Here is a 22,874-nt window from a genome sequence, read left to right as displayed (position 1 = left end):
AGGCATGTTTTCTCCGTTAAGACGGGGGACGTTGGCGTTGTTGCCCCTCGGGGCCCCAGGCAGCTGAGCCTCCGACTCCAGGCGCGGCTGTCAGTCACGAAAGCTTCAGAGACTCGCTTACACTGGGAGTGACGTTTACTTTCATGTACATACATGAGCTGCTTATATGTAACGCAACTCGAGAGAGAACAGCACGTCCTCTGTACATGTAGGTGTGTCGGTTTGAACGCGTTGAAATTTGCGACTGAAACTGGCGCTGATCTCGTTGATTGTGTGTTTTATGTGTATTGTGTAGTGATTTTTTAATTTTTTTATTTTTACTTTCGGGTAGCAGTCACATTGGATTAACTCAAATACAGCAAATAATCTCGAAAAAGCATGCACGTATAGTGCTCTTGTAAATTGACATTATTATCATTATTAGTGTAGGCTACTATAAATAGTACTATTTCATATTGAAATCAACATTCTTCAACAACGGTGAGTCATTATTTGACTGTTATCATACTTTTACTATCTGTAAACTGTGTAATTTATCTTTACACGTGTTATAAACGGTTTGTAACTTTTAAACTTCTACCTTGATCACATCACAGAGACCCTTTGTGTACAGATATTTAATGTGCATACATAACAGAAGCGAAAACCTTAATGAAAGGCCATTTTGAAAAGGTGTTTTGAGTCTAGACTTACGGAGTCTCTGACACTTTGGGATTGTGTGGCACTGAGGGCTGTGTGGCACCGACCCTCTCCAAGAATAGCTTTAGCCACTCTCTGCATACCTCTCGCCATTTCGCAAGTGGCAAATGATCTGACAACATTTGCTTATAATGAATTAATTTATTTATTACACGAATTATATATAAGGATAATTACTAAAAACTTTTTCGTTTCCTACACTAGTTCATTATTTCTCTCTCACTGGCTTGCATTGGAACCCATCCTCTTGTATTCCTATGGAGATATGATTTTACAAATCTTATTATTTTTTAAATTAAACTTATAATGGTATTTATTTTCTTCAATCGCTGGTGCATTGGCATCTGTTTGGGCAGGGATTGTTGATGACCTGATGCTGAAACCACTGCCTTGTGTCTGTGATGTTAAAGGACTGATGTATGCTTCTGTGGATTTATTGTTAGAAAGAAAGTGATAAAAGCTGCTCATAAACTAAAGTATTTATCTGCATCTTTGCCATCAGTTATTTCCAAGACCTGTACTGTACCTCACCGATGAGGGTTTCCTATGCAAAGTAAATTAGTGTACACTGAGGAGAGCATTTAAAACAAATAGAAAATAATGCAATACAGGCACATGTGGGACTTCATTTTTCATGGTATATAGAAATGGACTGAAGCACAACTGAAGAAAACATCGAAATCTACCATGAGGAAGGAAAATATCACATTTTTTTAAAATAGGAAAATCTGTATAGAAACAAACAGGGCACTTAAATACATAATTGTAAAGAACACTGATAGTTCTTTCCTGTCTGAAAGACTCCAGAAGTGATTCTTTGCAATTGATACAATTGATAGAAGGCAACAGAAGGGATGCCGTGCAGCCGGGAGCAGGACTGCACTGTGCTTGTGGCTCTGATGCAGCTGTGGGTGGTGATGGCAGGTACGTGGAAAAACCTGGAGAGAAGTTTTAAACCAGCTCTGTAGAGCAGTCACCTTCTCTCTTCTTTAAACAAGACTAATCAAGATCATAGTCCTCCTAAAGCTCTATGACTCTTCATGAGGTGTAGGCTTATTGGTATACTCTGAGAACTGTGACTGGGATCATGTTGATTTATTTTTCCTTTTGTAAAACCTTCTTTGCTCTGTCTTCTTTATCCACATTAAAACTATTGCTGTTTATAAAGATAACAAACAAACAATCAATTAAAAAGCACAAAATTCACTATAAGGATTAATCTCATACATGGTCTTATAAGTCAGACCTCCCACCTCCTCTGTTACCAACATACAGACCCTTTAGTAGCTGAGGATGTGTCCAACTCCTCCCCAGCTAAACCACTAGTCAAGAAGACCCAGGTATATAGTGTTGCATAAGTATTCATACATACAGAGAACTACTTGTTGGAGTATTCATCTTATGAGCACATCATCAAATAACTTTGTAAACTCCTTATCAAATAACCTTATAAAATAACCTAGAGCAGCACATACAAAATACCAAGACAGGTTTAACATCTCCCGCCACCAGAATGCACTCTTCCCAACACATGCTCTTTGGGAACTGCAAGTGTGCTGCCACAATATAGTACAGGAAACTTGTGAAGCTGCTTGTATCAGGGGTTTCCTGGCGAAGTAAGTTTCTATATGTTAAAGCATGAAGCTTTATTTTAATTAATGAACGGTGGAATTTAAACATTAAACCATTGTTCTTTTGTATGCAAGTTTCATATAAGGGGTGCACTCCTTCATTATATCTGAGAGGATCTGTACTATGAGTAGTCACCAGTGGATGGTAAATTCCACTTCCTGTCTGACGTCTCTCCTCCCTCCAGAATCTTTCACAGTGTCAGTTCCCGTCGCTCCCCTGGTGGCTCGGCTGGGAGATGACCTCACGGTGCCCTGTCACATCTCCCCTGAGGACAGCGCTGTGGCCATGGAGGTGCGCTGGAGCCGAGAGGGGCACACACATCCTGTGCTTCTGTACAGACATCAGCAGGAAACTCAGGGCCAGGATTTTGTAGGCCGGCTGGCACTGAGCAGAGCAGGACTGGAGAAGGGCAACGTGTCTCTGGTGATCCGGGAGTTTAGATTGAGGGATGAAGGGCGGTACATCTGCTTTGTGGATTCCGGCTTGCAGTATCACAGAGCAGCGGTGGAAGTGAAAGTCTCCAGTGAGTTCCCTTGTGGTGTGCAATTGTAACGGCCATTCCCCTGCTGTGAATCAACCCAATACATCGTGTTTTATAGCACATTGGAGGATGTCAGGATTTACTAGGGCAGTCAAAGGGTGTAATATAGGGTGTGCAAATGAGCAGTAATTACAATGTATAATATTACCCAATTTTAACCAGTGTGACATATATGGGTCAACGGATGCCAACTCAACCAGGAATGGGGCATTTTGGTGCCTAACGGATTCTGCAAGTCAGCTGGGGGTTTTAGACATGCTGAGTTCAGAAATGCTGATCGTTCTGTTCCCCTTTGACCTGAGACCTAGCAAAGGGCAGCCTAAATCCATAAAGAGATCTTAACCAAAAGAATCACTCTGAGATCAATTCAGATGCTACCTTCATGTGTAGCACCTCATTCGACTTGTAAGGAATAGGGCTTATGAGAAGAATACCAGCAGCTCCTGGAGGGATGACCAGCTGTTTTGGAACTTCAGTCCAAGCCTTTACTCTTTAGGAGATGCAGGTCCTAAACTGTTACATTTCTTGTTTAATATCCTATCCATGATAAATAACACTCTTTCTGTCCCCAGTGACTGGCAGTGCCCCCCTGGTCTCTCTAGATGGGCACCAGAGTGGAGGCATCGCCTTGTCCTGCGACTCTCAGGGCTGGTACCCCAAACCAGAGGTCCAGTGGATAGACCAAGCAGGCAGCCCTTTCACAGTCTCCAGCAGATCCCAGTTCACTCAAACCCCAAACGGGCTGTACTCTGTCAGAAGTCAAATTCTGCTGTCTGGGCAAGAGCAGGGAGCAGTGTCCTGTGTTGTGAGACACGGGCGAGATGGGACACAGGTCCAGTCCAGAGTCTACATCAGCGGTCAGTAATCAGAGCTCGAGTTTAGAGCTTTCTCAATAAATATGACCAAGTTAGCTTGTGAGTTAAAGGGATGATAGGTCAATACAGAGAGACCATAAGATTGTTGTGTTGTTCATTGCTCAGTGGATCGTCTATGTTCTATTCTTTAATCTCTCACTGTTCTATTTGGTCTGTGCCATGATGTCTTAAAACATTTGTAAAAATGGCCGTCTGTGTTGATTGTAATATTGATCAGGTTAACACAGTGTTTCCCAAACTGTGGGACACGCCCCCTTGGGGGGGCAAGACCCTCTATGGCATATACCATATCCAGTAATGGCCAATCAGAAGGATCATAGCGCACCATCTGTGGGCCCCTTGTATCAGACACATAGCAGTTTATGTGAAGTGATAATTACAATTAAATAAATACAAACAAATAACTTGCAGTTTCAAAATGTCAGAGATCTCAATTTTGGAAACGCTTTAACATCAGAATAAAACGGCAATATCAAAATGATAAAATCAATGACTTTGCGTAATTCCACATTAACTGAGGCAGACAGTGAAAAGACGACACTGCAGTCAGAGATAAAAAATCTGTAGTTCAGAGGTAGGGGAAGAAAAGAAACAATGTTACACTGCCCTTGATTGTGCAGATGGTAATCTGGGGTGTGTAACATTGTTTCTTTTCTTCCCCTACCTCTTTTGTTTCTACACAGGGAGCTGTGACTCAAATGTACAGAGCCAGCCAAAACGTTTGGGAAATGCTGAGTTAACATGAGCACTTCAGAAAAGACAAAACACTAAAAGTGAAATTGATTGTAGGAAGCTTACAGTTTTTTTTTTTTTTTTACGATTATGTTAATAAAAAATGCATTTATTTTAATTATTATTATTATTATTATTATTATTATTATTATTATTATTATTATTATTATTATTACAGAGGGATTCTTCAAGCCAGCCCAACCCTGGATCATCTCTACTGTGTGTTTTGTTCTGTTCAGTGTAGTTTGTCTAATCTTTATCATATATGTCTTCAAGATGAGAGAAGGTGATTTCTTATATAAATACATGTTTGTTTTTTATTGATTTTGTGTGTCTGTGTATGGGGGGATTGTTTTATGTTAATGAAAAAACAAATTAATTAATGGATTATGTTATATCCTTGTGAAAGTATCACACATTTCTCTCCTATACCATTGAGTGCTATACATTGAGCTCTTGTGTCAGTATCTGAAAGACTTTGAAGTCACAATATGTTAATTTTCTAAAATATGTATATACAGCATATCATGTTTATATTTCTTATTTTTCATTTTTGGCATGGTTTTGAGAATTACAATATAACAGCTATACCTGTTATTTACCATGTGGAAAGCAACTGATTTAAATTTATTTTTCTCTTTTTTTTTCAGGCAGACGAAAGCTACATCAATTATATTGTAAGTTTTCTATTGATTATTCAAACGATCAAATCTGTTATATTAAACGGAAGGAGCTGTTGTCTATTATATCACAAAAAGAATATGATCATTATTTTTGACTTGCATTTAAATGATGTTGCTTGTTTGTTATGTCAAGTTCTCGCATAGATCCTGCAAGCCACTAATTTGCCAACAATAACATAAAACATGCTAAATAATCACTTTATTACTTCAGAGACATGGTAAAACACAAGTCTTAATCTGGTCTCATTTCGTTCCACAGACACGGACAAAAGTGATATTTACAAAGGTATGTTGAAGGATGTTATTAATTTACAAGAGCCCGTCATTGTAAACTAGTTAGTGTCAAGATCAGTGCATATTACCAGGTAATTTATTTTATTATTTATTTGTCTTTTTTTAAAGCCAACATTACAATGGATCCTGAAACCAGCCACTCAAAACTGAAAGTCTCTGAAGATGGAAAATGTGTGCAATTCAACAAGGACCAAAAAGGTGTCCCAGACAACCCAAAGAGATACAAATACTGGCCGGGTGTTCTGGGATGTGAGGCATTCTCCAGTGGGAAGCATTACTGGGAGGTGAAGGTTGATGGTTTGGACCACTGGGATCTCGGGGTGGCCAAGGAGTCGGTGTCCAGAGAGCAGTTCGGTGACATTCAGCCCAGTGACGGCTACTGGAGCATCTGGTTTGTCTACAATGAGTACCGAGCTCTGGACAAGAAGAGGACAATAATAAAACCCAAACAGACAGTTCAGACAGTGGGCATCTATTTAGATTATGATAGAGGAAGACTTTCTTTCTATGATGTAGAAGAGCAGCTTCACCTGTACACTTTCCACAACAAGTTCACTGAGAAACTGTATCCTGTCTTCAACCCGTGGGAAAGCACCAACCCACTGGTTTTGATATAACATGACCAGAAGCCCTTAGCACTACCAGCTTTGTGTGTGCAATGAAGGTGTGATATTGGAATAAAGTCCAGACCCACTCCATTGATGGAATCTGTCTCTCAGTAAGGAAAGAGGTAAAGAGGAATACAAGGGAATGGGAAATAAGCCTTTGAGTAGTGCATCCCACTGGCTCTGTGTTCAGAAAGGAAGAAGAGTTTTGCAGAAGAGACAAACCACACACAGTGCATAGACAGGTACAGGGCATGGATTTATGGTCACATGAGCAATAATATTGTATGAAAACTGCAAACTGTAGAATCAAAATCCAAACTTATAAGTTTAATCATGCCTTGTCTGCATGTTCTTTTTATGGAGTTGTTCTTAATAAACTGTGTATAATTGTATGTCAAACGATGCTCTGAATCAGAGTGAGGGATGGGGGACGGCCCCGTGTGCACGCTGGTGCTCTGAAGGCCTTCATAATAAATAACCCGTTCATTCCTGCCTCCGGACATTTGTGGACGAAAACAGTTCAACAATTTAAAAAATAATATTATATAATAAATACTTTTTTCACAATATGGTGTATATCTTATTATAAAATAATCTTTCAAAGTGTTATTACTCTGAAGACTTGCTATATCAAAATTTGAAAAAGTGAAAAATAAACTACTACAAACTGTTACTATTAGGTTTCCTCTTCAATGAGTTTGTGTGTGTGTATTTATGCATTTATGCATTACTAATCTGTATCTTTAAATTCCAATATTGGACCATTGTTCCACTTAATACAATTTGGTAATAAAATTCTAAGTCAGTAACAGTGGTTCCCAACCCTGGTCCTGGGGACCCAGTGTCCTGCTGGTTTTTGATCCAACTGCACTGTCAATGAATTACTTAAAACCTGATTGAACTTATCATTTCCTTGTTGCACTTATACAATGTTTTAACTTACCAAAGGTTGGACACTACGGGTGCTTTATATACTTTCATATTTAAATTGACATGCCCAATGATTTAAAATGATTCATAAGCTCTGGTAGGCCAATTATCAGTCCAGTTAGAGGATTGAGACTCAGTCGGACCTGGTCCCGGGACAGGTTGTGCAGCCGCTCAATAGAGACGCTGTCCCGTGTTTCCTCTAGAGGGCAGCAGCCGGTTCTGAAACATTGGGAACGGAGTGGAAAGACGGGACTCATTTCAGCGGCCATGTGTGCTGTAATTGTGATTTACCATCTTTTCTAGGTCAGTACAGAGCACCGTGCTGACCCTACCGCCCCATCGCCAGCTTTTCACAAAACTGCAATCGACCATTTCATACCCGCTTTATTGACCTCCGACAGTAAAGCGCAGCGCCGGTTTCCGTATCCGGGTCGGAGGCTGTGTGTGCGGGAGACATGGCCGCTCGGTTGATGCGGGTTTGGCCCGCTTGGGCTCGGGCTCGGCTCGCCCAGCTGTCCGCGGCTCGGCTGGTGTCGCAGAGCCGCTCTCCCGGCGCGGCGGGGTCGGCTACGGTGTCGGACCTGCAGCCGGCCGGACACGGGGACCGCCACGGACACGCAGAGGTCAGCCCGTACGAGAAGGTGAGTCTGCGGAGCCGCCGTGTCCCGGTGCGAGAGGTGGCTTTACACACCGCGGCGACCACTGCCCATCAGCAGCGTAACCCAGACAGACAGCGCGTAGGGCCGGGGCAAACAGTGCGTGTGTCAAAATCTACAATAATCCGTTTGTTTTAAGTCACACTTTCAAGGACGTGAGTTTCTATGTAGAAGTATAATAGGACTCCGGTTTTACTTCGTGTAGTGACCCTGAAAATGGACTGAATCCTTACATTCACGATCAGTTTAATGCCTATTATTTGATTTGGGAGAATAATAATAATAATAATTAAACGCATGACTGTCATGCTGATTGCTCTTCAGTGTGCTGGTGTGTTTCCCCCTGTTCTCATGACCCTGTATCCATACTGTTTTACAGATTTCTATATTGCACGGTGTATTATTACGCTTGAGATTAAGCTTCTCAAACCACTGCTAGATCAAGGCCTTCCAAAGACACCTCCAATCCATCCATCCATGCATCTGTCTAGTTCAGGGGTCTCAAACGCAGTCCCCGGAGGGCCCTGTGTATGATGCTGGTTTTCATCCCAACAGACTCCTCAATTACAAAATTGGTCTAATTGTTCAATTAGCTAGATACATTTAAACACCTATCCAGGCCCCGGGATGTTTTATAAGCAACTATCTTGAATCAACTCACCATCAACTGAAAAATTGGACAAATTAAATAATTGAGGACTCGGTTGCAACGAAAACCAGCATACGCACAGCCCTCCATGAATTGAGTTTGAGACCACTGATCTAGATAGAGAGAGGGATCATATAGTAGGTTTCTGGAGCACTGGAGATGAGTCACGTAATTGTCTGGGCTATGAGAATACAAAGCCTGGTGGTTTGCTTTTTACTGGATTGTGTAAGAGCAGGCAAACCCACCATTGCAAGGAGCAATGTGTCTCTTAAGAAGGGAAGCTGTCTGTGTGCCACATGTGCCCATACAGGTCAGAGCACCTGGGGTTTCAGTTCTTAATTGGTTCATTCACCTAATTCTTAGGTCTAATTCAGATAATGATGTAAAGAAAGCTATATACCTATATATGTAGCCCTCCAGCACAGTGGATGTGAAGAACACAGATGTACAATAACACTCAGACACACTATAACGGTCTCTCTCTCCCTCTCTGGACAGAACCGAGATTACCATGGCTTCCACGAGGACCCTCACGTTGACGAGTGGAATATGAAGACAGTGTTCTTCTTTGGCATCTCTGTGGCTATTGTGCTCGGGGGCACCTTTATTCACTACCTCCCTGACCATGGGTAAGTTGTTTACCAGTAGTGGGTCAACTGCGATGATTTGACACTTGGTGTGAGACCTATGGGACACGTTCTTGAAAGACTCCTGATCCCTGACAGACTGGACACCTGATTCCCTGTGGATCTGATTTTTAAAACACTGTTGTGAAGAATCCCACACCCTATCCGAGAGAACCCTGTGTGTATACAGCTCCAGTCTGAATCCCTCTCTCTCTCTCTCTCTCTCTCTCTCTCTCTCAGGATGAGGCAGTGGGCTCGGCAGGAGGCAGAGCGGGTGATCAAGCAAAGAGAGGCACAAGGGCTCCCCCTCATAGAGGAGAACTACTATGACCCCAGCAAGATCGTACTGCCCCCTGTGAGCAGGGAGGAGTGACTGCAGCTCTGGAGTGTCACAGCTGTTGCAATGGACAATGCACGCCAAGAGAATCTGTTTATTTCTTTGATTAGATGCCCTTAATAAAAAACACATCCTCTATCAACTACCCTGCTTTCCATTTCTTTACGTCGAGGACTGTCACCTGCTGAATTCAGAAAGGGTGTTCTTGCTGTGCCCGATTAGCTGATGCCTAAACCCTACTGGCAGTGCGTTGTATGTTCGGTCATGAGCGCTGGTCTCCTCTGGTGCGATAGCTGCTGCCACCCAGATTCACCTCTTCCCATTGCACACCCTGGTCCTAATTTAAGTCCTCTTTAATGTGTGCTCAGAGATTATTTGGATTGAGGATAAATAAAAAAATATTAATGATAAAATAACAATGTGTGGTTCTCTTGATGTCTATGCTAGTGTGCGTTTGGAAAGTCTCCTATACAGAATAATGTTAGATGAAATGTGGAGGTGCCGGGGTGGGGGGTTATAAACTTAAGCAATTGCTAGGGATTTATGGTTCAAAAGAAAATACTTCTGACGCTTGATTGTTTTTTCGTGAATGCACAATGTGTTTTACAACTGAAGTGGGACGGGGGTACATGGCTCTGTGTCAGATTCTCTCTGAATCGTCAGCACCTGAACAACGGAGACACATCCTTGAAAGTAATGCACTTAAGACCGGCACCTTGGGCTCCATAATGTTGTTGTTTATATTTCGATCCTTCAATTGATAATATGATGTATGATAATATGATAATAGTAAGAGTGCACAGGAGTAACAGCTCAGGAGAAAAAGCTGTTGTATTACAGGTACAGTCTGAAGAGATGTGTCTTGAGTGATCGCCCGCAGGAGGTCAGGGACTCTGCTGTTTTGACTTCAGTGGGAAGGTAAATTGTAATTTGGAATTTGTAAAATGTATTATTTTGAATTGCTATGTTTTAGTTAAATTGAATTTGTAATGATTGATGCCTTGTACTTACTGTATTTTTGCACTTATGTTGTCGCCCTGGATAAGGGTGTCTGCCAAGAAATAAAATAAAAAATAATAATAAGGTCGTTCCACCACTTAGGGGCCAACGATGAATAGGAGTGGCTCTGGAGGAAGGGGAGTGGAGAGGAGGCAGCGTTAGTCTTCTGGTGCAGGAAGACCAGAGAGGTCTGGAGGGGATGTAAGCAAGGATGATAGTTGTAGCAGTGGCAGGTGAGATACAAAGTCTTCAACTGGATACGAGCTGAGATCGGGAGCCAGTGAAGGGTGTGGAGCAGTGGAGTAGCGTGTGAGAATCGAGGCAGAGAGAACACCAGATAGGCAAACGAGTTCTGGGTGAGCTGCAGTGGGTGTGTAGTAGTTGCAGGCAGGCAGGCTGGCCAGGAGGCAGTTGCAGTAGTCCAGGTGAGAGAGAACCAGGGTCTGGACGAGCAGTTTGATTTGAGCAGTCCGTGAGGAAGGGACAGATTCTGTGTATGTTGCTCAGGAAGAATAAGCAGGTGTGTGTCAGAGAAGTGTCGGAGATTCATAGCACAGGAAGGGGGGGGAATGGGGTAGACTCCATGGAAATGAGATGATCAGTAGAAGGTGAAGAGGAGGAGGGAAAGAACAGATCAGATTTAGAAAGCTTGAGAAGGTGTGCAGCCAGGAGGGGGTAGCAGACAGACAGGAAGAGATGTGAGAGGGGATAAAGAGATCAGAGGAAGGAAAAGACAGGAAGATCTCAGCATCATCTGCATAGAAGTGGTGGGAGGACCCATGGGATGCGATGAGGGGCCCAGGACGGAGCCCTTGGGTTTACTATTCAATAATATGGATGCATTTGGTTGTCCCTATGACTTTCTTGTCCCCTACAACATTTTATATGTGCAAATAGGATTATTTGGGCCTTTTATGATTGTATTTTGGTTGAATAGGATTTATGATCGTCTATGACATTATTTCGTCCTGTATTACACTTTAAAGTTCCTGTATGATATTTATGGTCACATATGACACATCTTGCTTCTCCTTTTTGTCGGTCTTTTCCTTATTGTGGTCGTATTTGCATAGCAAAGAACAATAATGTAAAAACAAAAAGGATCAGTAGGTAAATATTATTATGTTCGAACAATCACTCCCTCATCTCATTCGTTTCCATCTACATATCGTACCATACAACCTATTTATGTACGAACAGTTCCGTATTTAAAACAAGACACAAAAAAACGAGGAAAATACAGGTCTTAATAAAGCACGATCAATTATAGTTCTTAATTAATTATATATATATATATATATATATATATTTTTTTTTTTTTTTAAGCTGTAGGTAAACTATGACAAATGTGTGATAAAAAGATGCATCCTTTTTTACATAATGCATATTTCATTAAAGAATACACATACCAATCCCTTTTTCTTAACTTTATTTTGTGTATTACCACTTTGAAGGATCTCTTATGATCTTTAGAACACGCTAGTCTTTCATCTTTCACGTTTTATTGAATAGATCATGCAGCAAACCGGCATTCAGATCCTGGCGGACCAGTAATTAGCAAACGATCGGGCACATCTATTACGTCACGTCTAGGACATTAGCTGGCACTGCAGTGCACCTGTGCTGGAAACACGAGAGAGCTGTACTGATGCATCACATAATAAGGATGAGCATGTTAGTATTAGTGTTTGTTATCAAAGGGAATGCTGTGCTCCTCCAATCTCTGTAACACTTTCAAATATCTTTTAGCAAGGGAAACACCCTCGCCCCTCAATCCGAGCACTGATACAGTTTAACCTCAAACCTGGGTTGCATGACTTTCCGTGCGGTTACTGTGGCTGTTGCCCGTCTTCCCCGTCTCCGATTGGGCGAAACGGCTGCCCATCACAACCACGCCCGTCTCCGATTGGACCCCTCGCTTGGAAAGACGTCACACTTCTCCCTGTCACGAACAAGAGGAAGGTGACCTGCCGGCCGTGCCAGCGAACCTCCGTGCGTCACTCACGCCATCCGGGCGTCCCTATTGGCCGCAGCCGCGCCAGGGGGCGGGGAGTATCGGCGTGGCAGCAACGAAGGGGCGGGGCCTCGGAGTCGGACAGGAAAAGAAAAAGGAAAAAGGAGAGACGGAGGCAGACAAACAAACGGTAAAGTGTCTTTATTTTCAGCTCTTCACACGCCGGGGACATTAACGCCGCCGACCGGGGCGCCTCGGGCTGCCGCCACACAGACACCCTCCATTAATAATCATTAAAGCGACAAAGAGCGGCCGCTTGAGGGTGGATCCGCCAGCGAGAGACCCGACAGCAGCGCGACTCGCTCCGCGGCCGGGGGGAGACGCGGAAAAGTTGGCGGCGCCTCCATACACGCCCGGGCGCCGGCATCTCCCCAGTAAAGACGCGTGTGTGTCGGTGTCAGTGCCGCTGCCTCACCGTCACACAACCGTGCGAAACAGGCGATGATAACACCGGGCGGCCGGGCGGGGTGTTCGTGCGTCTCTGACTGCGCTGGGGCGGATTTGGGGGAGTTTGGTTCACCTGTTGTGCCCGTCTCTCTCCCTCTCCCTCCTCGCAGGAGAACCGTAATCCTCCGGGCAGTGACGCTCATAACACACGCACACAAAGTTAAGGAGGGTCCCGCTTTTTCATACGTGGCGTATGACACTGCACTGAAACCCAGTGCGGCCTCGGCGCTGCGGGGCGCTGCGTGTTTGTGCGGGCGGTGCGGGGTTTGCGTGCTCGGCGGTTTGGGCGCGGCGGGGCGGCGCATGGGCCCGCTCTGGCTCGGCGGCTGGCGCGGCTCGGGGCGGGAGGGCGGCCGCACGGAGAAGCCCCTCTGGAGATCCGATCAGGGCAGACGTGCGGGGGGTGAGAGCTCCCGGCGCTGCGCTTCAGTCGGGGATATTCGGGAGTTTGTTGTTTTTTCAAAGCGCGGAAGGATCCACCTTCCGGTCAGGCCTCACTTCCGCGTCGCTACTTCCGGGTGGCAGCTGAGGAGCGGCGGCTGTTTGTTGTTCCCACAGTCGGCCCGCTGGGAGTTTTCACCTTTTTATCTTATTTTAACAGCATCCATGCTTTCTTAGTTAGCGGCTTCAATGTCAAGTAGTTCACCCTGAGCAAGTTCAAATTCTCCACCGGGGCTGGGGAAATTCATCACATTGCATAGTAAATCACATTGGGGGTCGTTAAAGGGCTTGTCTTGTCTCTAATGCAGCCCTTCTCTCATTGTGCTAGCAGTGGCACATATCTAAACGTGTGACGTTTCATAAGGAAACCTCAAGGCTGACCATTGGGTTGTTTTTAATGTCATTATGCATGAAAGTCTGCACAGGTGATGGGGTGACACGTATGGTTATACTAGTCCACGATTTCATCTCTTGAAGAACAACACATTAAAAGTTTATTATTATTATTCCCAATGGTGGCTGTATGTCTCTTAACCTTTCCCATTTAAAATGAAATTGTGTGGTTGGCCATTACAGGAAATTCTCTTTTGTCTTTTGGCCATTTGCAGTGTTGTAGTGGTTCCCTTTCAAAGGCATCAGTTGGGATTGCCTTTGAAGTGGACTAGAGGAAAAACAAACTAAACAAAATGAGGAAGAAAAAAAACAACAACAATGGGCGCACACAAAAACATTTGAAGCCAATGACGAAGTTACACGAGTTACAAATGAACAGTGAAACTTCAGGTTGGCCACGATGGCAATTTTGACGGTGTATATTCAGTCACGTGGGTTGTGATCTGCCCATGGGTGCATTCACACTGAAGCATAACTCAGGCCCCTCTCAGAGTGCTCTGTTAGGAAACTGTCTGATGCCTTTTGCCTGTAATTGGGTTTCCCAGCTGAACTCCATCAGACGAGTGTGATTTCTGTAGTTTTGCTATTGTTCGTTTGGCTACATTTTTACTGGCTAAATTGATGTTACCTGGTTTACATTGCATGTTAATGATGTCAGACAATGAAAGCCATCTTGGAGAAGGGCGTCTGCTGAGTTACATAATCATCATCTTGAATTTGGTCTCCTACATCTATTGTTGTTTCAGTATTTCCTCTCCTCTCATGTGTTATGTCTGTGATTCTCTGGCATCATTTCTGCTTAGCTTATTTGCAGTGATGCTGGCTGAAGATTAGAGCAGCAAGAACACACATACACACAATATTCCAAAGAATGTCTGGAAGCCAAGAGAGCGGAAATAAGTGGGGAAGTGTGTCTGTACATTGCCTTGGGACTGATCTAAGAACAGCATCAGTCTCGTTTTGCCCAAGTTGTTGTTTTTGTTAAAGAGGGAAAACAAACAAGGGGATTGACAACAATGTAGAAATAACGTGATAACATTTTACAAATAATATAAATACACACAAAAAAAAGAGCGAAAAAAGTAAATCTTGTCACAGCTATGTCTCCCAAGTTTTTTTAAGACCTTGGTGCTGTTATTCCCCCTGCAATGATCCCTGATTTGTGAATAATTATGTTGACTGTAATCTGCATTGAACAATTGACCCACTGACAGGAAATGACAAAACACCCACGACTACATGGACTTGTTGTCCGCTTGGAGGCTTGAGTTGTAATCTAAAGTGGCTTTAACGCTGTGGGTCACTTGCTTGTGGTTTTGTAGAAGTGTAATGTGTACGGCGGGGCCAGGCCGGTCATTTGGAAACGCACGTTTCATGTGCAGATTGGTAATCATTTCAATTTAGATGGGCACACAAATGGCAGATGAGAGCATCAACAAACTAAAAATCTACAGCTTATATTTCAGAATGCACTGTTCTTTGTTATTGAGGAGAAAAAAACAGCACTAAATAATCATGCTAGAAAGCATTGCCAGCGTCATATTGAATTTGAGAGTAAATGAGATGTGACTGAAGTCTGTCCTGATAAGTTGATTCAGCTAATTGATATTTCAGCATGCAACACCAGTTTTGAACTCCTTGACTCTTTTAGCATTTGTTTGCTTTTGCTTTTTGAGCTGCTTGAAAGCTCAGATCCTGCTGGTTAAGCGAATGGTGTCTCATGTGTGAGTAGCCTTTATTCATAAGGGGTCCATCCAGTTCCTCTGCTACTAAGTACTTGAGGGTTATTTACAAGGGAAGGCCGCCACAACTGTGGGTAGGCTTCGTATTCTTTGCCTATCCCTGATCATAAAAGATGATGATGATGGATATTCATAGCATTAAGTCATTTAGAAGCCTTGCCTTTATCCAACTTGACAGTTTTAACATGAAATGGTAAAGGGAAGTATTAAGTACTTCTCAACTGCCTGATTTCGCTTGTATTTCCTTCTGCTAGATTTGCTGTTCCCATGTATTTCAACAGCACCTTGCTTAACGTGTAGGCAGTGCACGTGAAGAATAGAAGTGACAGAATTAAGAATAGGCCTTGATGTTAAGAACAGAATTCACACATGCTGATGTGTGGTTTACCTTGTTGCTTAATTTTGCCTTCCCTCTTGATGCATGTGATGATTTTATTTTATTTTTAATCACCCTCGTGATTGCAGGCAAACATCTGGCTAAATGGCTGGCTTTAGGCAGCAGCAGTACCAGAATTTGGAGTTTCATGCAGTGGTTTCTGATCATCATCTAGTGGCCTCTTTTCATCAAGTCCTCATACTTCATATATATAGGCCTTGACATTGTAAAAAATGAATTGAATTGAAATGATATCTGGAGAGCCATTACAGCAGATCCTTCGCATAAGCAGTCAAGAGGGAACAGTCAGTGCAAGTAAAACTGACAATTGAGTGAGAGTGTTTGTTCGGGTTTGCATATAGTGATGCTAATTTTTCACACAAATCCACCCTCATGCAGTTCTTCTTATCGGCTTCATTACATATCATGTGTGGCAATGTCGGTTGGGCAATAATCAGCTGTGTACATTTATTAACATTTTTTATAATCTTGTTTGTTGTTATTTTTACCCTCTAAGAAAAATGAATGTTTGATTTGCAACAGACATACAGATGCATTTTACACAGTGATACCAAAATATGTTGAAGGAGGCGAGAAGATGGAGAAAAACAAAACATAGCAAATGTAAACTGGATTCGATTGGGATGCTATTGGGTAAACAAGACTGCATTGGTCACAGAGTTAGTGGGTGTGATTGGTTAATGCAGAGAGAAGTATGCGTAAGGATTCAGAAAGATGGTGCTACAGCCAGCATATCTGCAGTCCTACCAAGTCCAGGTGATGTGTGTGTGTGTGTGTGTGTTATTTCTGCTCTGGACTCTGTGCAAATGGATTCCCATCTCCCACAATATGTTGGGAGTCACTCCGACAGAACAGGAACCAAATCAGTGTGAGGCAATCAAGGACAGAACTTTGGGAATAAGGGAGTGAAAGTCCCCCCGTCCCCTTTTTATTTTCTTACAGTAATTATTGGAATTATTAATAATTTCTTAGCAGACATCATCCGTTTATGACATGTAACTAGTGTGACTTCAGTCTGCAAGGGTGCAAGACCAGGCCCATCTCTAAGGTGCCTGTTTGTCTGTTCTCTCAGATGGCTGCGATACGTAAGAAGCTGGTGATCGTGGGCGATGGAGCCTGTGGAAAGACCTGTCTGCTCATTGTCTTCAGCAAGGACCAGTTCCCCGAGGTCTATGTGCCCACTGTCTTCGAGAACTACGTGGCTGACATCGAGGTGGACGGCAAGCAGGTAAGCCCTGCACCTCTCCCGGGCGCCACTGTCGTCTGTGATCTTGACCACCAGACCACGGCAACTGGTGGACCCTCTTAATGGGGGGAGAGCGGAGGAGGCAGTTTTATTTCCAAATGAGGGGACTGAGAAGGGAGGCTTTAATGATGTATTTGTTTTAATTGTATTTAACTGGTGCCGCTCCTCCTGACAGGTTGAACTGGCCCTGTGGGACACAGCTGGACAAGAAGACTATGACCGGCTGCGGCCCCTGTCCTACCCCGACACTGATGTCATCCTCATGTGCTTCTCCATCGACAGCCCCGACAGTCTGGGTGAGCAGCCTTATTGGTTAAGAGATGCGGGTAAATGAGACGTGGCACACGGTGGCTGCAGGTTCTCAATGCCCACAAGGACAACGGAGTGGTCGATGTCTATACCTCCGCTCAGATAGGTCATGTGGTCTTGACTCCGGCTGCTGTTTTTGTTCTTTCTGTGCTTGAAAGATTGGGATTTTGCAAAACAGGTGTCTTGTACAGCAAGACAACAAGTGTATTTGTTCGACCTGGTCTGGACCTTTAAGAAGCTTATTACAAAGCGGTCGAGTTGGCTCATTTTATACTCTAATGTTATTTGATTTAAATTGTGTAACGTACTCTGGAGGGTGTCCCTGCTTGTGTGTCTGCCTGACTCTCCTGCTGTGCTGCCCCTCTGACAGAAAACATCCCTGAGAAGTGGACTCCCGAGGTGAAGCACTTCTGCCCCAATGTGCCCATCATCCTGGTGGGCAACAAGAAGGACCTTCGCAATGACGACCACACACGCCGTGAGCTGGCCAAGATGAAACAGGTACACACACACACAGCCAATACACAGAGGGAGAGGGGGAAGAGGCCAAGATGAAACAGATACACACACTGCTAATGCACAGGGGGGAAGGGGAAGGCGATTTCTAGCCAAGATGAAACTGGTACACACACACGCTGCCAATACACACAAATAGAGCAAGAGAGTAACTACAAAGCAATTCCGCCTTGATCTCTGCACTGCGACTCTTGTTGTGTCTCTGACATCATAGCCCCCTCACCCTCCTCCTCTCCCTTGTTCCAGGAGCCCGTGAAGCCAGAGGAAGGTAGAGACATGGCAAACCGCATCAACGCCTTTGGATACCTGGAGTGCTCGGCCAAGACGAAGGACGGGGTGCGGGAGGTGTTCGAGATGGCCACCAGGGCGGCGCTGCAGGCCAAGAAACGAGGAAAGAAGAACGCCTGCCTCTTGTTATAGAGGAGCGCGCGAGAGAGAGAAAGCGAAAAAGAAAAAAAGAGAGAGAGAAAACCAGGCCAAGGAAAATGTACCAACAAGTTCCCCACCCCCCGACTCCATCCCGCTCCCTCTCCCAGAAACCCCTTCTCACGCCAAAACAACGGGAATCCCTCTCCTGAGAACCGCCTGCCTCACACCGACTCTGACCCTCGCCCCCCGCTCGCCCCCCCATGCCCCTTTAATTGACATTGACCTACAGGCAGGCAGGAAACGGGAGGAGGAGCGGCTTGGTCTTCTGCAGGGGTGGGGGGTCTTCCTCTATTGAACGCTTGCTGCGAAAACATCTCAATCTGCAGTATTGCGTTGTAAGCAAGGAAAAGAAGAAAAAAAAAAAAAAAGGTCAGACAGCTGGAATTCTTGTGGTGGGTGGGTGGGTGGGGGGCATCACATTTTCTTTTCTTCTCCTTATTGTCACTTTTATTTTTATCCTTCTCTTGTCAGCAGAATCCTGGGCTGGTTTTTCCAAGTTTGTTTGTGTTTTTCACCACAGAAAACACCAACAGACAATCTAACATGAGACATATAGACATGCAATCCAAACGACAGGGCTAATGTCATGAAACTTTCACCTGCCCTTCCTGATGAAGGAGGAGGTGGAAAAAACCTTGTGTGCAATTTGGTCCAATCGGCTGTATGTGCTTAGTCTTTCAAAACGAAAGAAGTTTTATGAATCGGGGACTCAGACGCTCCCTTCACTGCACACAGGAACATGGTTTGGTCTTCCTGTCTTTCTGTGCTGTGTTTGTTCCAGAGGTGGTTGTAAGTTGGACTGCAGGTACATTTTAGGATCTCCACTGAACGTTTTCACATGGGTCCTCAGGGGATCTCTTCAGATTGGAGGTCCGAAGTGTTGGACAGGTTGGCGGACAGACCAGGGCTCAGCTCTGTAGTCCACTCTCGTTTGGGTCGTGTCTCTTGGCGGCCAATGTTTATTCTCAAAGTGACGTGTCCTGCCAGTCTGCCTTAATGCACAGAGCTGAGGCGGGTTTTTCCGTGGTCAAGCCCAGATCGGATATTGCTCCCCCACCTTTAGCTTTTAAACGGGTATTTTGGTTCATCTGTCACAATTGCGAGGCTGCAAACAAGAGGAGGCTGTCTACTCCATCTTCATCTAGTTTTTTTGTGCGTGTAGCTTGTCCATCCCATTTTGTTGAAAGGAACCCAGGGAGTCCCATGAGTTATATGGAGTTTTGCAAATTGTGCACGGGGTGTGTGTGGTTGAGACTGGGGATATACGGTCCTCACCACCTACCTAAAGACCCTCTTACCTACCTGTTGCTTGCCCTCCCACCTGGGCAGTGCCCTCAGGTCCCGGCTGCCCCCTACCTCCTCCTCAATACACAGTGCCAATTTTGTCCTCCCTGGTATTAAAAAAACCTGCCTGTTCTTTCTATGTTTTATTTGATGATAAAAGGACTCTTTGTGAACATTCCTGACCGCCCCCCCTTTCCTTCATCGCCGGTGAGACGATGCGACGAGTCGATCTGTCCAGCACTCGCACTGCATACACTAGGGCCCGGGAGAGAGTCCACTCTCCTGTTCCCTTTCTTGCCCTCTTGCAGCTTAGCCCCCCCATGTCCACTGGAGCAAGGGGAACCCATCCCGGCGTGTTAGCATTTTAGGAACGGAGGCGTTGGAGTGGAAACGTATTTGGCATGTTTGGATCCCGGACACGGATCGACTGGTTTAATATTTCGAGTCCTGTAACTGTAGAACAGACCATCTGCTGATCAGCGTGGGTGGTGTTGGCGGTGGCAGGGAGGTTAAGACTTGAGGTCTTGAGTTCGTAATTAAAGCTGCTGCGCGAGAGTGCGCTGCATTGGAGTTAGCCCTGGTAATTCTGGGGTATTTACAGCAGGAGAGAGGGCCACGGGGTGTGATCCACTGCCCCAGCAGTGAAACAAATTGGGTTATTTGATGTGAACAGATCTGGTCCTGACATCATTGTGTGCAGTCCACGCTTTTGGTGCTACTAAGCATGACCGTTATCAGGCCCAAGTCAGAGCTGGCGTGATGCTAACAGTGACTTTGGTCTCCATTACTGAGTCTTCATGACTGAAACAACGTGGCACAACTTGAATCAGAATTCAGTTCTGCATCCTCCTCTGTCTCTGATTTTATAGGAAGCTAATTAATACTAGGGAATCTGTGGACATGTTCATTGACTGAAGTCACACGTTGCAAAATTTTGTGGGATAAGGGGATTTTTCCTATTGTCCTTTTAAATATATATATATATATATATAATTTAGCTCCTTCTCTTGGGGGTGGATATCTAGTTGCTCTTGGTTTTCTAGTTTGTTTTGCTCAGCCTACTTTCCACTAAGACCTTTTAAAGTTAGGCTGACAAAAAAAAAAAAAGTAATAAAGTACTGAGAAATTGATTAGAGGAATAAACACCACAAGATTTGTCCAGACCAGTAGGTTTGCATTTATAAAGGTTAAGCACATGGTCTTTTCCAGCAATTTCGAACAGGTTATAAACCATGTCAGAATTTTCCGAAGGGGGATTTAAAACCACATTAATACCGAAATATACAAAGATCCTGTGTCTTGCTTGATGCAGTTCACGTTAAGGGAAAGTAAGGCGATCAAAACACAGTGCAGAAACCAGAAGCATCCTGATGGTATAGTACAGAAACTTTCACTGTGCTTCTTTGGGAATGTGTCTTGAATTGTTACCGAATTTATATAAAGGTTTGAAGTAGGTTGATGGTTATTTTTTAAAATATTTTAAGTCCTGGTCATTTTCCCTGTACGTATGTTGGCCCAGGGTTAGTGAAAGGGGTCAGTGTTGCCCTCACTGCCATCTCGCTCCCTGCACCTCTGTAACGTACCAAACAACCTGCGCCTCCCTCCTTTTTTCTTTTCTTTTTTCTCCTGCTCTTGTACTGTATTTAACCCTGTGTGGAATTCTACTGGCTTGTACTGTATCAGTAATACCCTCTTGCAATTCTAGAATCTTACCTTAAAAAAAAAAACAAGAAAATGTAAAAAAAAAAAAAAAAAAAACCATCTAAAAAATAAATAAATATAATATTAAAACAAGATAACGTCTTTTTAAAATAGTCATGTGAGAGAGAGAGAGAGAGAGAGAGGACAAAAAGAATCTGCAGCAAAATAACTACCTTTTGTACAAATGCATCTTGGAATTTCCTTAGTCTGCTTTTAAAAGTACTTTAAATAAAAATAAATTGTTTTTAGGGTACACTGGTTGTGTCATACTGTTTTTTTATGTGGACTGGGGTCGGGGGAGGCCAGCTGAACAACTGAAATGCAGCGATACTGGACCTGACACCTTCTGCTCTGTGGTGTAGGTCATATCTTGGGCTCTAACACAGGGCTCTAATCACAACCAGTGCTGTGTGGACATCCCTTCATAAACTGGAACACCACCATGTGACATCCTTAGCCAGTGGATCTTCAACTCTGGGTCATGGATTGCAAATGGCATCTTTTGGCTTTCCTTCCAACTAAGTTGATACTGAATTACTGGAGGATTTTCAACTCTTCAATCTCCCTACATTTTATCTATCTCTGGCTACATGTTGTAAATAAGCAGGCATCAATCTCGGCTTGTTTACAGGGACATTGCGCAGAATGACTAAAGTGAATGACTAAAGCCACAGCTCTCAAGTTTTCAAAAACTCAATGTGTGAGATTTATCCCTTGAAAAAACGACAGAAACCGGTCAGCCTGAGCCAAATGCTAGATCCTGAAACAAAACAAAAATAGCCCACACTGATGAAAAATAGATGATTATAATAGGAAAAAATACCCTCATGTATTTACTGGTGTTATAGGCACTAGCTCATGCATCTCCCACGCCACTGCAGCAACATCACCGAATCAACAAACAGAGGCTTCAGAATCGATACATTTACAAAAAAAAAAGGCCAGTATTGGCGATAAATTATTTTTCACCGCGGTGAGGGGGTGTACTGTTTACCCCAAAATCATATACAAACTGATCACAATGAGGATGCAAGATTACTTGCTTTCCCTTAAGAGTAAGTAACTGATTTATTGCCACGTAGGACAGACTGGAAGTTAGGCTACCTGTAGATAAGGATGACAGCTGCAGTTATTGTGGCTTCTGTTCCGTCTCCAGCTTGATCTCCCTTATTCAGTTTACATATCAATTTCATTCAGTATTCATAAGAACATAAGAAAGTTTACAAATGAGAGGAGGCCATTCGACCCATCGTGCTTGTTTGGTGTCCATTAATATCTAAGTGATCCAAGGATTCTATCCAGTCTATTCTTAAATGTTCCCAAACTTTCAGCTTCTACCACATCGCTGGGTAGTTTATTCCAGATTTTGACTACTCTCTGTGTAAAGAAGTGTCTCCTGTTTCCGTTATTCATGTTATTTTTCTTTTCAGAGCTCAAATAAGAGCTGTTTTTGTATGTCCTCAGGTTTTTTATAAAAAAATGGTGTAAATATATGTATGTCTCCATCGTCATCATCAGCCTATATCAATGCACTGCTGGATGAAGGCCTCCCCAAGATGTGTGCACTTGCTTCAATCTATAGCTTCCTTTTCCCACGTCACATCTGCAAAGTTTATTATTTCATCTTCCCATCTTTCATGTGGTCGTCCTCTAGGTCTTTTGATCTCCCAACATCCATTCGATAGCTTCCTTTC

General features: G+C 43.8%; 3 protein-coding genes across 4 annotated transcripts; all 3 read left to right on the top strand.

Moving 5' to 3' along the window:
- The first annotated feature begins 175 nt into the window (after window positions 1–175).
- Window positions 176–6,737, top strand: LOC136753682 (butyrophilin subfamily 1 member A1). Of its 2 annotated transcripts, XM_066709987.1 has the most exons (8): window positions 176–480; window positions 1,500–1,623; window positions 2,516–2,854; window positions 3,445–3,729; window positions 4,658–4,765; window positions 5,130–5,156; window positions 5,422–5,448; window positions 5,565–6,737. In XM_066709987.1, the coding sequence occupies exons 2-8, from the start codon at window positions 1,554–1,556 to the stop codon at window positions 6,071–6,073; spliced, it is 1,365 nt and encodes a 454-aa protein (XP_066566084.1). In that variant the 5' UTR covers window positions 176–480; window positions 1,500–1,553; the 3' UTR covers window positions 6,074–6,737. The 2 variants fall into 2 exon arrangements, with proteins under 2 accessions (XP_066566084.1, XP_066566085.1); XM_066709988.1 differs by lacking the exon at window positions 1,500–1,623 and having other exon boundaries at window positions 177–480.
- Window positions 6,738–7,239: 502 nt separating this feature from the next.
- ndufb11 (NADH:ubiquinone oxidoreductase subunit B11) lies at window positions 7,240–9,400 on the top strand. The gene is made up of 3 exons (XM_066709986.1): window positions 7,240–7,635; window positions 8,798–8,928; window positions 9,166–9,400. The coding sequence occupies exons 1-3, from the start codon at window positions 7,450–7,452 to the stop codon at window positions 9,296–9,298; spliced, it is 450 nt and encodes a 149-aa protein (XP_066566083.1). The 5' UTR covers window positions 7,240–7,449; the 3' UTR covers window positions 9,299–9,400.
- Window positions 9,401–12,307: 2,907 nt separating this feature from the next.
- rhoac (ras homolog gene family, member Ac) lies at window positions 12,308–21,433 on the top strand. Its single transcript, XM_066709985.1, has 5 exons — window positions 12,308–12,405; window positions 16,768–16,923; window positions 17,117–17,237; window positions 17,621–17,751; window positions 18,013–21,433. The coding sequence occupies exons 2-5, from the start codon at window positions 16,768–16,770 to the stop codon at window positions 18,184–18,186; spliced, it is 582 nt and encodes a 193-aa protein (XP_066566082.1). The 5' UTR covers window positions 12,308–12,405; the 3' UTR covers window positions 18,187–21,433.
- Window positions 21,434–22,874: the final 1,441 nt, after the last annotated feature.

The sequence above is a fragment of the Amia ocellicauda genome, chromosome 7 (assembly GCF_036373705.1).
Source record: "Amia ocellicauda isolate fAmiCal2 chromosome 7, fAmiCal2.hap1, whole genome shotgun sequence".
NCBI classification, from domain to species: domain Eukaryota; kingdom Metazoa; phylum Chordata; class Actinopteri; order Amiiformes; family Amiidae; genus Amia; species Amia ocellicauda.
This window is presented reverse-complemented; position numbering and strand designations above follow the sequence as displayed.